This window comes from Equus quagga, chromosome 20, assembly GCF_021613505.1.
Source record: "Equus quagga isolate Etosha38 chromosome 20, UCLA_HA_Equagga_1.0, whole genome shotgun sequence".
NCBI lineage: Eukaryota > Metazoa > Chordata > Mammalia > Perissodactyla > Equidae > Equus > Equus quagga.
The window spans coordinates 12,914,021-12,927,688 of NC_060286.1; the positions used below are offsets into that span (position 1 = coordinate 12,914,021).

At 54.1% G+C, this 13,668-nt stretch overlaps 1 protein-coding gene across 1 annotated transcript in view; it reads left to right on the forward strand.

The window, feature by feature from the left end:
• Positions 1-13,668, forward strand: part of LOC124231085 (pleckstrin homology domain-containing family H member 1-like) — a 49,960-nt gene that overhangs the window by 26,020 nt on the left and 10,272 nt on the right. Inside the window, exons 7-20 of the mRNA XM_046647738.1 lie at positions 95-721; positions 3,782-3,860; positions 4,407-4,498; positions 6,054-6,204; positions 6,394-6,536; positions 7,613-7,723; positions 8,658-8,744; positions 9,080-9,241; positions 10,219-10,299; positions 10,657-10,839; positions 11,222-11,330; positions 12,123-12,235; positions 12,855-13,031; positions 13,397-13,494. Coding sequence (XP_046503694.1) covers positions 95-721; positions 3,782-3,860; positions 4,407-4,498; positions 6,054-6,204; positions 6,394-6,536; positions 7,613-7,723; positions 8,658-8,744; positions 9,080-9,241; positions 10,219-10,299; positions 10,657-10,839; positions 11,222-11,330; positions 12,123-12,235; positions 12,855-13,031; positions 13,397-13,494 — 2,213 coding nt within the window. The remainder of the gene's footprint in view (positions 1-94; positions 722-3,781; positions 3,861-4,406; positions 4,499-6,053; positions 6,205-6,393; positions 6,537-7,612; positions 7,724-8,657; positions 8,745-9,079; positions 9,242-10,218; positions 10,300-10,656; positions 10,840-11,221; positions 11,331-12,122; positions 12,236-12,854; positions 13,032-13,396; positions 13,495-13,668) is intronic.

Here is a 13,668-nt window from a genome sequence, read left to right on the forward strand (position 1 = left end):
CCAGGGAGCCCTAGAAGAGGATTCTGTCCCTTCAGGGCTAGGAACTCAGCTGATGGGGCAGGACAGTGGTCCTCAGGCCCAGGGTGCCCTGAAGGTAGCTATTCCCGCACCTTCTCCAGGTACTCTGCAGAACAAGGACTCTGTTGCTAAAACAGGAAGCCTTTTTGAGGATTCTAATGCCAGCATGGTCCATCCTGGGGAAATATCAGAGGCCAAGACCCTTCCACCTCGTCTGGGAAGAGAAGGCTCTCCCGGCCAGCTGTGCGTGAAGCCTCACACCCCCAGACATGGTTTGGCTTCCTGGGGTGAGGGCCTGGTTACTGCTCAGGGAGGAACGCTCCCTGGGACAAAGACCTCTGCTAGGGCAGGTGGCCCTGGCAGCAGCCTGACCCTACCGAAGGTGCGGGCTCCCAGCACCCCCCGGGACAGCATCCAGCTGGCCAAGCGGCACCACAGCCAGCCCCAGGCGGGCCCTGGGCACTTCAACCAGGTGGTGAGCATTGAGATTGGCACCCTCTCAGCCCTCCACCCCTCCAGCCTTCCTGAGGTGCAGGCCCGAGCTGAGCTCCGGGAGGAACCAGAGAAGATGGAGATGGAGGAGCAACCCCCAGCGGGGAAGAAAGAGGACAGAGAGAGCCCGAGGGCCCCCAGAGCTGAGCTGGAGGAAGTGGACTTGGGGAACAAACCACCCACACCCCCCCTGCACCGGTTTCCATCCTGGGTGAGAGGCGCCCTGGGGGCTGGGCAGAGGGGCAGAGCTGACGGTGTGAACACTGTTCATTGAGCACAGCCTCATGCTGAGCGTGAGATGAGGCCATCATCCTCACGGCCACTCTGGGAGGCGAGTCCCACCGAGCTGGCCCAGACCACCCAAACCAGTGAGGGGCAGAGCTGGGGTTTGGAATGACGGACAGTGGCTGGCTGTCATTTCCTGAGCAAGTGCTCACTGTGTGCCACACACCAGGCTGGGTGCTTCATGCACATTTCTTGTTTAGTCTTCATGACTCTGAGGCAGTGTGGTGTTGCGGCAAAGAGCACAGGTCCCAGAGTCAAACTGTAGGGTTGAGTTGCTAGCTATGTGACCCGGGGCAAGTTACTAAACCTCTGTGCCTCAGTTTCCCTCTCTGTAAAATGGGGATGATAGCAGCTCCTTTCTAGTGTTGTTGTGAGAATTAAATGTGTTAACATATAGTAAGTACTTGCAGTAGTGGTTCACAGTAAGTGGCATGTAAGCGTTGGCTATGTTATTATTTCTGAGCTTTAGCTTCCTTACTTGTGATATTGGATAAAACGACATGAGTTCTGGTGGAAATGCTTCAGAATCAGTGATCTGGGGTGGGGGATACTGATGGAACAGGCCAGCCAAGCATTAATCTTTGTAGAGTTGAATGACGGGTACACAAGGTCATTCTCTGTTCTCTTCTCTCCACTTTTGTGTCTGACCTTTCCCGTGAGGACAAGTTAAAATAAAAACAGGAGTCGGTTGGGGGTGGGCAACACTAAGGTTGCCCTGGCCAGTGGTGAGGCTGAGATGAGATACTGGGGTCGAGTGCTGAGCACAGAGCCTGGCCCCTGGGCAGGACTCCCTCCCTGTGGGAGGAGGTAGGTGCTGTCCCCTTTTTCAGATTAGGAAACTGCTGTCCCCACAGACTTAGTTACTTGCCCAAGCTCACATAGTAGGTAGTGGCGGGCCAAGCTCTAAATGTAGGTCTGGCTGTCTCCAGAGCCCGGCTCTGCCCCTCCGGTTATACTGCGTCTTAGGGGACATCAGAGAGCAGACGTCAGCCTCTTACGCATGGTCTGACCCCGGGATGCTGCTGTGGTGTGAGGCAGCGCTGTGGGGGACGTCTGAGTGTCAGGCTCCTGGCAACATAGGGAATGAGGCCCTGGGGGTGGCACCACCCCACACCACTGCCTGGATGGCCCACCTTTTCAGCAGCACCTTCCAGGGTCTTCTTTGAAATGCTGCTAGTCTGGGGGTCCTCATGACCCCAAGCCTAGGGGCCACATCCTTAGCAGTGATTGCTGACCAGTGCTGATGGCTGCGGGGACCAGAATGACCAAAAGCAGCCATGCCCGGGAGCCGGGCCTGGGGGAGAGGGCTCAGTGGTCTCCCAAGGCCAGCCAGTCTTCAGGCCGTGGGCTGCTGACCTGTCCCTGAGGCCCCTGCCTCACGGGAAGGAAGGGTAAGGCACAGGTGGAGAGGCTGCTGGAAACGGAGGAGGGCCAGGTCGTGAGAACCCCCTCAGAACCATCCCTCCTCGTGTTCGCTGTGGTCTTGTGAATCCAGATGCTCGGGAATCCTAAGGCAGAGGCGGGCAGTGAGGGAGCACTCAGCGAGGGACATGGCAGGAGGGCTCAGTGCCACCAGGTGCCTGAGTCGGGATTACCCGTGTCAGCTTAGGAAACCACCGTGACCAGAGAGCCTGACCTCACTTCTCAGGTGGGACAGCTGGGCAGTACTGTGTGGAAAAATCCAGACTGAGAATTCAGAGAAGGACATTTCTCAATCCCATATACTTATTTGCCAACTTAGAGTTTGCAGAGCCCTTTTTCTGTTGCTCCTCAAAATAACCTTGCGAGTTATGCATCGGATAACCTTTTGTAAGACACTCCCACATTTGTTTAAGCTAATCCCTCAGGCCTCACTTTCATTTCCTCTGTAAAGTCAGAGGCCTGTCCTTGGTTGAATTCCACAACCACTACTAGTAGGAATAATCTTGTTTATGCCTAATTTTACTGCTTCGACCCAATTTATCTGCCCTCCAAAAGCACAGGAATCCCCTGCCCCACCCTGTGCCACTCCTGGGACACCCTTCCTCGCTGCCGCTCAACCTCTTACCTCCTCATCCCTCCCCTTACCTCTGGATCTCAACCCGGCACTCGCCAGCCCCTCCCGCTCTCCCCCAAGTGCCCAGTGCTGCTGCCCTCCTCTGGGGTGACACCCCAATAGCACCCCGCCTCCCAGCCCCAGCCCCGCTACCTCCCTGAGGCAGGCGATGTTCCCTGGTCTGTGACTCACCTTGTCACGTTGTTTTCCTTTTACCTTGAGTGGATATGAAGAAAAATGGAAAAGCAGAGGCAGGGCCTCCTGTCTTCTTCAGGAGCATCAAAACCATTAGGAAAGCTCCCTGGGGCTGTGGGCCTGCGTCAGACCCAGGGACACCCTGAGGAGTGAAGAGCTGAGGGTGGGCCTTCCCTGTCGAGGCGTCTTCCACAACGGGTTTCTGGGGTCTGGTGAGCCAGAGAGTCTTTGAGAGTTCGCCTCAAAACCTAACCATGATGTGACATTATTACTGTAGGAAAAAAGTGTGTCCCAGGTCCCAAACGACTGGTTTATAGGAGGGCATTTCCTTGCTGTGGGGCTCTGACCTTGTTGTCAACACCCACCTTCTAGAGGTGAGAGTCTGAGGCCCAAGGGCCTCTACAACGATAAGATTCAGAGAAACAGGCGACTGAGCCCTCTCCTCTTGAACTGCCTCAAGGGAAGGGTGGCAGTGAGAGGGAATAGATATCTTTGGGCACAGATTATATTCCAGCTGTTAAATGTTTGCATTAATAATTACACTTGATTCTCACTCAGCCTGAAGAGGAGTGTTATTACCTCCCTTTTAGAGCTGTGGAAAATGAGGCCCAGAAATGATGTAACTTGCCCATGACTCCCCGGCCAGTAACTGGCTGAGCCTGGATATGGACCCAGGTCTGCCCACTCCAAAGCCACAAGAGGGGCTCAGGTGGGCTCAGTCCTGGGCGCTGACCATCCTGGGACCTCTCATTCCAGGAGAGTCGGATCTATGCTGTGGCCACGTCAGGCATGAGGCTCTCGGATGTGTCTCCCAGAAATAATGTCACCTGCTGCAGTGAGTTCCAAGTGAGGTGCTCAAGTGGGCAGTGTGGGCGTGCGGGTAGGAGAAGACTCAGCAACACCCTGGGCCAGGTCACCTGGGACCCCATGTCCTCCCCCGGCAGGTGAGGTTCAGGTGAAGTTACACAGCCATGGCTGCCTTGGAGAGAAAAGGAAGCCGTGCCGGTTCAGCTCATCACCTGCTGGGTGGGAGTGGACATGAACAGAGCTGTAGCTGGTGACAGAGCTGAAAGGGACTTTAGGGGTGGGGTCCTCCAGCCCAGGCTCCTACCTGCTCTGGCTTCCCTTCTGCAGTGCAAGGGCTATGAGTGGGAGGAGCCCCCTGAAGGACCCGCATCCCCACCCACTGGCTGCTGAGTCACCAGCCAGCCACAGAATCCCCACGGTGATGTGAGAGCCCCACAGTCACATGACTTGTAACACCTTGGCCCCCGTACTGAGATCTGTGACCCAGTCTGTCTCCCAGAGAGCTCTGCCCAGGTCTCTGCCTCCCCCAGACTCCCCCCTGAGTTAATCTCCTCCCTCTTGTCACCCCCTCCAGCTTCAAGCCCTCCTGCCCTGGCGTCCCCTGGGCCTTTCTCTGGCCTTGTCTACAAGAACGTCACCGTGCCTGTCTACACAGCCCTGAAGGGGGTAAGAAGCTGCTGTCCGAGGAGGGGTGTCCCCATCCAGAGAGGCCTCTCGTCCATGTGGTGGCTGGAGTGTGGCTCTGGGGTCAGGCTTCCACACACATGTGACTCTGGGCAGGGAGCTGAACCCACATATGTCACTTCATTTTTATTGTTTATCAGATTTTCATTATAAAAATTCTGCATTTACAAAAATTCGAATCAATATGATTGTGGGCAAAGTAAAAAGTTAAAGGTTAAACCTGTGCCTGCTCCGTCTCTCCTCCCCATCTTTTCATGTCTGTCCCAGAGGGCAGTGGGGCTCCTTCCAGAACTTTTTATGTTTATTCAAACATACTCCTGTAACAGCCCTACATATTTTTAAACAAAAATCAGATATAACTGCAACATGATGTTTTCATATACATTTGTCTCCTTTTTTTGTTAGGGTTTTTTCTTTGAAGTAATTAGGAACACAGTTAATAAGGTTTTTTTAAATTGAAGTATACATGTTATTGGTTTTTGAAATCATAACAGTAATACTTTGTAAAACTTTCTATAGAAGAATAAAAAGCCAAAAGTGAAATTTCCGCCCCCTTTTCCCTAACTCCTAACCCCAGAGGCAACTGTCACTAATGGCTTGGGGTTTATTCTGCAAGGCCCTCTGCTGCATCTACAAATGTGCTTACAAATATTCTCTTTGCCCCAGTCTCTCTCCCATGCACACATGCATGTGCACACACATGCACACAAAGGGGATCATGTTACGTGTGTCATTCTGTACCTTGCCTGTTCACCCAACTGTGTGTCAGGTCTTCCTGCCAATCTTCCACACACAACTGTGTGCCCCCCTTGGCGCTGTCCAGTGCCTCTTGCTGTAGATGCCCCGTAACTACCTTAACCTCTCCTCCACTGACTGACAGTTCAGGTCATTTCTCTCTTTTTCTCTAAAATAAACGTTGCGATGAACGTCACTGTGCAAATATATCTCTGTGCACTTAATATGTACATATTTCTGTAGGACAGAATTCTAGAGGTGGAACTTATGGGCAAATGATATGTATGTTTTAAACTTTGACAGGCAGTACCAAATTATCTTCTAAAGGAGCTTTATCACACTACAGAGTATCTTTTTCTGCACAATTTCACCAGCGTTGAGATAATCAGTCTTTTTAAATGTTTGCCAACTGAGATGATCTCTCGGTGTCTCCTTATCCTCACACATTTTTAAAGCTCCTGTCTCACACTTGGCCCTTTGCTTGGCTTTCTGGCCCCCTAGTGGCAGGAAGCAGGGGTCACAGCGGCCAGGTGTCCAGCCAGATGGGGCAGCTTCTTTGGGGACCACAGAAGATGGTGTGTGGGGGAGGGAGGCCCAAGGAGAAGCACGGAGGTGAGAACACAGGAGTAAAGATCTCAAAGGGATCATTGTCTTTTGGGTGCCCTCGCTGGGTGATGGTGTCCATGTGCCCCAGCAGGTGGTATTGGCTGCACCCTGGCACCCGGAGCCAGAACGCAGGTGCAGGCAGGAGGGGGCTCGTCATGCAGCCTGAGCTGCAGTGGGGAGGGGGCCTGTCTTGCAGAGAGCCACACAGATCAGCACTGTACCCTTTGTGGACGAATCCTCTGGGTCTGATGATGACTGCAGCTCTCAGGCGAGTTTCCGAACTTCACTCCCCTGCTCTGAGTCCAGGAAGACGAGTGGACTGGGCAGCCCCCGGGCCATCAAGAGAGGTACAGAGAAGGGGAGCAGCACGGGTGCGGGGCAACAAGGGGCCCCTGGGTCCTTGCTTAATCTCTGCCTGTGACCCCGCAGCCCCAGACTCGGGGGTCCTGGGTGGGTGAGGAGGGCTCTGCAGCTCCCCGGTTGTATGAGCTGAGGAAGACCTGGGACCCGGACGGTGACTCCTCTCCCCTGGCCAGGTGTCTCCATGTCCTCGCTGAGCTCTGAGGGCGACTACGCCATCCCCCCGGACGCGTGTTCCCTGGACAGTGACTACTCAGAGCCTGAGCACAAACTCCAGCGCACTTCATCCTACTCCATGGACGGGCTGGGCCTGGGCGGGGTGAGCTGGGAGCGTGGCCCCACACAGATGGGGGCCGAGGTGGGCAGGGTGGGGGCAGACCTCCAGCAGAGGCTGCCTGGGGCCCTGAGCACAAGACACAGTTAGCAGCTGTGTGAGAGCAGGGTCCCTGGGATTGGTGAAGGGAGGGAGCAGGCTGAGGGGGCTGTGCAGTTATGGAGTCAGGCACACACAGACCCTGGGAGGAAGGAGAGGGGGCCTCCTGAGCTCCTCAGCAAACCAGGAGCGGCCAGTTGCTGTAAGCCCACCATGGCCCACAGGCCCAGGAGGAGTTTTACACACATTATCTTGTTTTAGCTCCACACTGACCCTAGAAGGCTGAATGCCAAGATCTCCTGAGTTCTCCCTGTGTGCCAGGCACCATGTTCAGTGCTTTCGGGCAGTCGCGTTTGTCCTCACAGTCCTCTCAGGATCATTACCCCATTTTATGGATGAGAAGCCTGAGGCTCAGAGACGTGTTATTACATGCCAGAGCCAGCAGTAAATGCAGATGTCATTCCCCAGCCCTTGCTCCACACCACTGTGCCGCCCTATCTCCGTCTCCCCGCTCCACGAACCCTCTGCCCCAGCCTGGCTGAGGTGCCCATTGTTCCCCAAACCTCTCCCTTCCCTGATGCCTGCAACGGCCTTCTTCCTCCTCACAGCTCGTCTTTGAAGGAAAGGCTGACTTTTCCTTCCAAGGCCAGTTCAGACCTGGCTCTTTCCTGAAGCTCTCCCTAGCCAGCCTCTCCCGTGTGCAGCCCCTGATCCACCATCTTCTCCTGGTCAGATGTTGTTGTCCCCAGCCAACGTGGGAGTACTTCCACAGCAGGACCATGCATGCTTTATGCAGTCCTCTGAACCTTTAGCTGGGCACGGTGCCCTGAAAATACACATAGTTGGTACTCTATTTTTTTTTAATTGATGACAAAGCAGTGACTCAACTGGGCCATTTTGGCCTGTGTGATACTTGGGAATACCTACCTGGCAGGGGAGATACTGCGATCACATCCAGGAACCCTAGTGATGTCCACTTTCTGTCCACCCTTCTTCTCCCCTACACCTTCCCACCCGTGCAGGAGTCACTGGAGAAGTCGGGCTACCTGCTGAAAATGGGGAGCCGGGTGAAGACGTGGAAGAGGCGCTGGTTTGTCCTGAGACAGGGGCAGATTATGTACTACAAGTCCCCGGTGAGCCCCTCCTCCCCCTGGACTGTCATTGAAAGGACCCCAGTCCAGACCCAAAACCGTGTGAGAGGGCCTGGAAGAGGGGCAGTGTGGCCCTTGGCTGGAGGGCAAAGGTCTGGCAGGTGTGGGGAGGCAGTCTGGCTGGGCCCCCGAGACTTAGAGCCACACATGGGGACCGTGAGGCTGGTCATTGGTTCTCACGGTGCAATCAGGCACCAGGTGGTCACAGGCAGTTCCAGACAAGTTGGCTGAGTGATTCCTTCTTCCTTCAGAAGCTGAGTTCTTCTTATGCCTGGTCCCATAAAAGAACTGTTCCCAAGCTGCCCTCATGTTATCTGATTGTTTTAACAGGCAAGCCCATTGCCTTCTCTACCTCCTTTCTGGACTGTTTGGAATTAGAGAGCCTTGGATGTTGGGACCTAGTTTGACAGGACCTCCCTGGAAAACCGATGTTAATGTTTTAAAGAGGCCTTGTCTTTTGTGCAACTCCAGTTGATTGATTGTGGCTGTCTAGAACAACGTGATAAGGATTTTGGGCTTATATCACTCAATGAGCAGGCATGCTCTGATTGATTAATAATGTCTGCAGTGCTACCGGAAATGGTAATGGTGATGTATATGCCACTGATTTGCCAACTTGGTATAAAGGATGTAGTAGGAAGAATTTAAGGGCTTTATAGCTCAGTAACAACCTGGTGGCTTCTGACTCAATTTTAAAGGCTAAATCTGCCCTTTTTGAGGCCCAGGTCAGAAGGACCTCTGTCTCTAATCGCTGTTCCCTCTAGCCTGAGCCAGGGTCCAGAACAAGTTACCCATCATGCCAGAGCCAGGCAAGCTTGGGGTTTCCCCTTTGCCTGTGACCTGGAATAAGATATGAGGACAAATGATGTGCTTTTTAAGGCTCCAAGCTCTTTCCTCCCTGTTCCTTTCTTTACAGAGTGATGTCATCCGGAAACCTCAAGGTCAAGTGGAGCTGAACTCCCGTTGCCAAATTGTTCGAGGGGAGGGTGCACAGACATTCCAGGTGAGCATGCTCCTAGCAGCTAGTATTTTAGATGAAAGAGGTGCCTGGTTTGGATATGGCTGTGATGGAGACAAAGATGTGGCAAAATGGGCATGCATCAACACGTGGATGTGATCCTAATTGTGAGTACAGGAAAGGAAGAGGAGCCAGTGTGAGAGAGAGGATGAAGATAGAGACAAGGAGAACAAGATGAGGAGGAAAAGAAGGGAGGGAGTACCCGGGGGAAGAAGGAAGGCCCCATGGCTAAGGGATTAGAGCCACCTCGGAGCCAGCTCCCTGTTATTCCATCCTCCTGTCTCCCCGCCCCCGGTCCCCAATCCCTCACTCCTCCACAGCTCATCTGTGAGAAGAAAACCTATTACCTGACGGCTGATTCACCCAGCCTGCTGGAGGAATGGATCCGAGTACTACAAAGCTTGCTAAAGGTCCAGGCCATTGGGCCTCCAGCCCTGCCTCAGGCTGGCACCAAGCCCACTGTGAAGGGCTGGCTGACCAAGGTATGAGTAGGGCTGGTGGGGGGAGAATGTGGCCTCCTGAGTGTCGGGGGAGCCAGGAGCAGAAGTGCCAAGGGGTGGTGGGTCTCCCTCCTTGCACACAGCTCGGTTGTCCAGGAATTTTCTCCCAGTGATTAGCTGGCTGGCCTCAAGCATGGTCTAACCACACAGGTGATGGTGAATGATTCCGTGGAGATAGGGATCAGGGTTGTTAGAACAATAGCTATTCTCAGGCCAGAGGTGGGAAGGGAATGTCTCATACCCACTTTGAGGTCATTAGGAGTCGCCCCCACCCCCACCTGTACCCACCATGCCTCAGTATGAATAGTGGGAAGTTGCTACCTAGACAAGGTAGGTGTGGCCATTCAAAGACTGATAATGTCCTAGGCCAGCCCTAAGAACATTTTAGTTAGGGCTCTTCTGGTTGTGAGGAGCAGAGAAGCACTTGTTAACCCCAAGTCAAGGGAAGTTAACAAGAGAGCCAGCATGCCATCAGGAAGCAGAGCTACTGTTATGAGCAAGCTCAGTGCTCCAGGGCTCTCTCTGCCTCTGCTTCCTGACTCAGTCTGCATTCACGTCAGTCCGCTCTGCCTGTGCATTTGCTGTTCCCTCGTGATTTACCCTTGTCCAGCATGGCCCTTCCCTCCCTCTCAGCGTCCGTCTCGGCATAGCTATAGACTCTGTGGACTAGCAGGTTCTTCCCACGTTCACATTCCTGGGACAGCACATCTGACTGGCCTGGTTAATCTTTTAATGGCAGGTTGTACAAAGATGGATGGGTGTCACATGGTACACACCATGACCTCTTGCTGTGAAAGGGCTGGTTCCCGTAGTAGGGAGTCTGGGTGGCATCTCCACTAAGGACCTGAGTTTGACCAAGGGTTTTGACATCTGCCTTTCTGTGGCTTCTCTTTGCCAGTCCTGGATTTACTTCTGGGGTCACCTGGTTCTGATAATGCTGGTGCATTTCTGTCTTACAGGTAAAACATGGCCACTCCAAGCTGGTCTGGTGTGCTCTTGTTGGGAGAACCTTCTACTACTATCGGAGCCATGAGGACAAGGTATGTCCTGGCTCCCAGCAGCACCCACTCTCTTCTTCCCCCAGACCACATTGCAGTGGCTCCATGTCCTGATGGAAGGCCCCAGCTTTACCCTCTACCCGACTTAACCCCACAACAAATACAGAGCCAGCTGTCTGCATGCCTCCAGTGTGCATGGCCCACAGATTCTGCCTGTGTGGTCTTCCGTGCTTCCCCAAGCAAGCCTCAGCCAGGGAGCTGTAGTCTGTCTCTCCCCACCCTCTCATCTGTCCCCGTCCATGAACACAGCCCTGCAGGGCCTGAGGGGTCAGAGGAAGAGAAAGGAGACTCCCCTGTCCCCTGCTGGCTCTTCCATTCATGGAAGGCTCGTGTCCACAGCGACCCCTGGGCCGTCTGCCTGTGCGGGATGCACGCATAGAAGAAGTAGATCGATCCGGTGACTCCGACGAGGACTATGAGGCTGGAGGAACCGGGCGGTTGCTTTCCTCCCACTGCACCCTGGTGATCCACCCCCCAGAGCACAGCCCCACCTACCTCCTCATTGGCACTAAGCATGAAAAGGTAAGGGAGGGCGCTGGGCCCCACGGCCAAGCTCTGACCTGTGGTTCTGATCTTCCCTTCTCTCTTTCCCCCAAGCTTCCCAAAATTCAAGTTTATTTCCCTCCTGGACATTTTGGCAACCAGTATCCCTGGTTGGGAATATTCCTTATATTGAATTCACCCTCAGTGACCAATGTGTCTTCACTGGGGCCATGAGATAGAAACGTGGGTTCATGGTCACCTGATCCTGAGTCTTTCCTTTTAGACACTGGTGGCCTTGACTTGTGTCAGCCAAACCAGCTGACCCCCACCTGGGCTTGCCCCCTTCAAGGAAGCTTCCTTGGAGCTCTTGCCTCCATTCTCCCCACCCAGCCACATCAGATGGCCTTCCATCCTCTTCCAGGATACGTGGCTTTACCACCTCACAGTGGCTGCCGGTGGCCCCAGTGCCAAGGTGGGCACTGCCTATGAGCAGCTCATAGGAAAACTGATGGATGGTGAGGGAGACCCAGGTAACGCAAGGGTGGCCATCACTGCTTGGGTTGGAGGGTGGTGGCTGGGTAATTGTTGGTCCAGAACCCAAAGAAAGCCCTACTGTACTCCAAAGCTGTTTTAAAACTGTCTAAGCCACAGAAAGGCATGCCCAGCCCAGGCTGCAGGGCTCCGTCTCTGGTGAAGGTACTGAGGTGAGCACTCTGTGTCTAGGGGAGTTTGTCTGGGAAGCAGACTTTCTGGAGACCTGGGTCAGTGTTTTACTTTGTTCGACTTGCAACTTTGCTGGCTGGGCAGAGAGTTGAGGAAAGGAAGCAGCTGGTTAATCTCTAGTTAGAGTTTGTTAATCAATAAATGAAGCCTAACTTGGGGTCAGACTAACCTAAGTCTGGGGCATTTTGGGTGTTTATTTTGCTACTGATTCTCAGGACCCTGAGGAACTAACAGCACCCACCACACTTGACCCTCTCCTGCTGCTCTGTGGCTTGTTTGTTCAGGCTGATACACATGCTCCTCCATCCAGACCTCCCTGCACACACATGCTTGCACTCAGCTGCCCACAGCCTTGCACACTCACCCCTCTGCAGCCCCATGAGCAAAGCAGTAGCTGTCTTCCTGTAAGCCATGCTTGTGAGTGTGCTAAATGCAGTGCACAACTGCATACCCCACACTGCAGACATAAACCCAGCACAACCCACGTGTCCCAGACAGTTAAACCCTTGTCTGCCCCACAGATGAAAGTGGGGGCGGGTGGGAGGCGAGTTCCCTCATCAGTGCTCACTGCCACCTCTCTGGTGTTGTGCTCTGGGCAGATTCCCCCCTCTGGAAGCATCCTATGCTGTGCTACAGCAAAGACGGGCTGTACACGTCCCTCACTACCCTGCCCTCCGAGGCCCTGCAGACGGAGGCCCTCCCGCTCTTCAAGGTAAAGTGGGAGCGGAGCCCAGGCCCACTGGCTGGGGGCACCCTCGCCATGTGCCCAGGCTCTGCCTGGAGCAGTTTTGCCCACCGTGGTGATACCTGGGTAGAGGGGACCCATGCAGTTAGGGGGAAGCCCACAGAGGGCTCTGAAGAGGAAGGGAAAGAGAATCCCACAGCGTCCCCAGCACTTCCTTTATAGCAGGGAGGCCGGAAGCTCAGGGACTTCATCCACAAGCCCTTGGGAAGCTCCAGTGACTCTCCTTGAGGAGTTGCCTTCCTCCTGTAGCAAACAGCAGGAAAGGCCAGGTTTATGTTGCTTCTGGACCTGAGAGATTCTGACCTATTTTAGAATGTTCTTTGTGCCCGTCTGAATATTCTATTTTTTTAAAAAAATGAAAATGTCTTGCTTTTATGTAATGGAAACATTTAGAGAAGGAAAGATTCTATCCAAAAGTAGCCTTCTCAGCAAGCATGGATGCTATCAAGCAATGAAAATGCTCCCTCTTAGAAAGGGCTTTCTGTCATGAACTGGAGCCTTCCATGAGCCCTGGGGGCACGCAGTCTGTCCACTGTCACAGAGGATGATAACCAAGGGACTGTGCCCACCATCATTTCCCTGCCAGTCCTGCCAGCTCTTCATCAATGTGCCAGTGGAAGCCGCCTCGGTGGACTACCACGTGTCCCTGGCCCAGACAGCACTGCAGGTCTGCCTGGTTCACCCCGAGCTGCAGAGTGAGATCTACTGCCAACTCATGAAGCAGACCAGCTGCCGCCCACCTCAGAAGCACTCCCTCATGCAGGTGGGCACCCACGGGGCAGAACAGCTGACAGGAGCCATTGGCAGAGGCTGCCCAGGAGGAGGGAAAGGTGGAAGGAGGTGACCGGGCAGGTATCCTGTGAGCCTAGTAGCCAGTGGGTAGCCTCAGTGCTCAAAGCTGCCTTGGCACAGCTGCCCTCTCTGCGCCCCTTCTGGATGTGTGTGCACAGTCAGATTGTGTGATTGCTAGTCTGGACAAAGCCTGACTAAGTTGGTCATGCTGGTACCCACAGAAGGTTCGGGGCTCTGGTTTGGAGACAGAGGACTGAAGGCTCTGTGGCTCAGGACTGTGAGGGTTGGTGGCACTGCAGACCCAGCATTCACCCTATGCTGCTTATTCCCTGACAGTGCTGGCAGCTCCTGGCTCTGTGTGCCCCACTTTTCCTGCCTCAGCACCACTTCCTCTGGTATGTGAAACAGCAGCTCCAGCGCCATGCAGATCCCAGGTATGTGAGCATCATTTCCACTGCTACTCCAGCACTACCTACTGTAGCACGATTGAGAGGGACGGGGGAAGACTAGGATGGATCAGGTCATCCCTACCCACTGAGATGAGCTCCGTGGTCACAGAGACCTCACCCACTGCTGTGTTCACAGATGGGCACATGGAGATCTGGGCA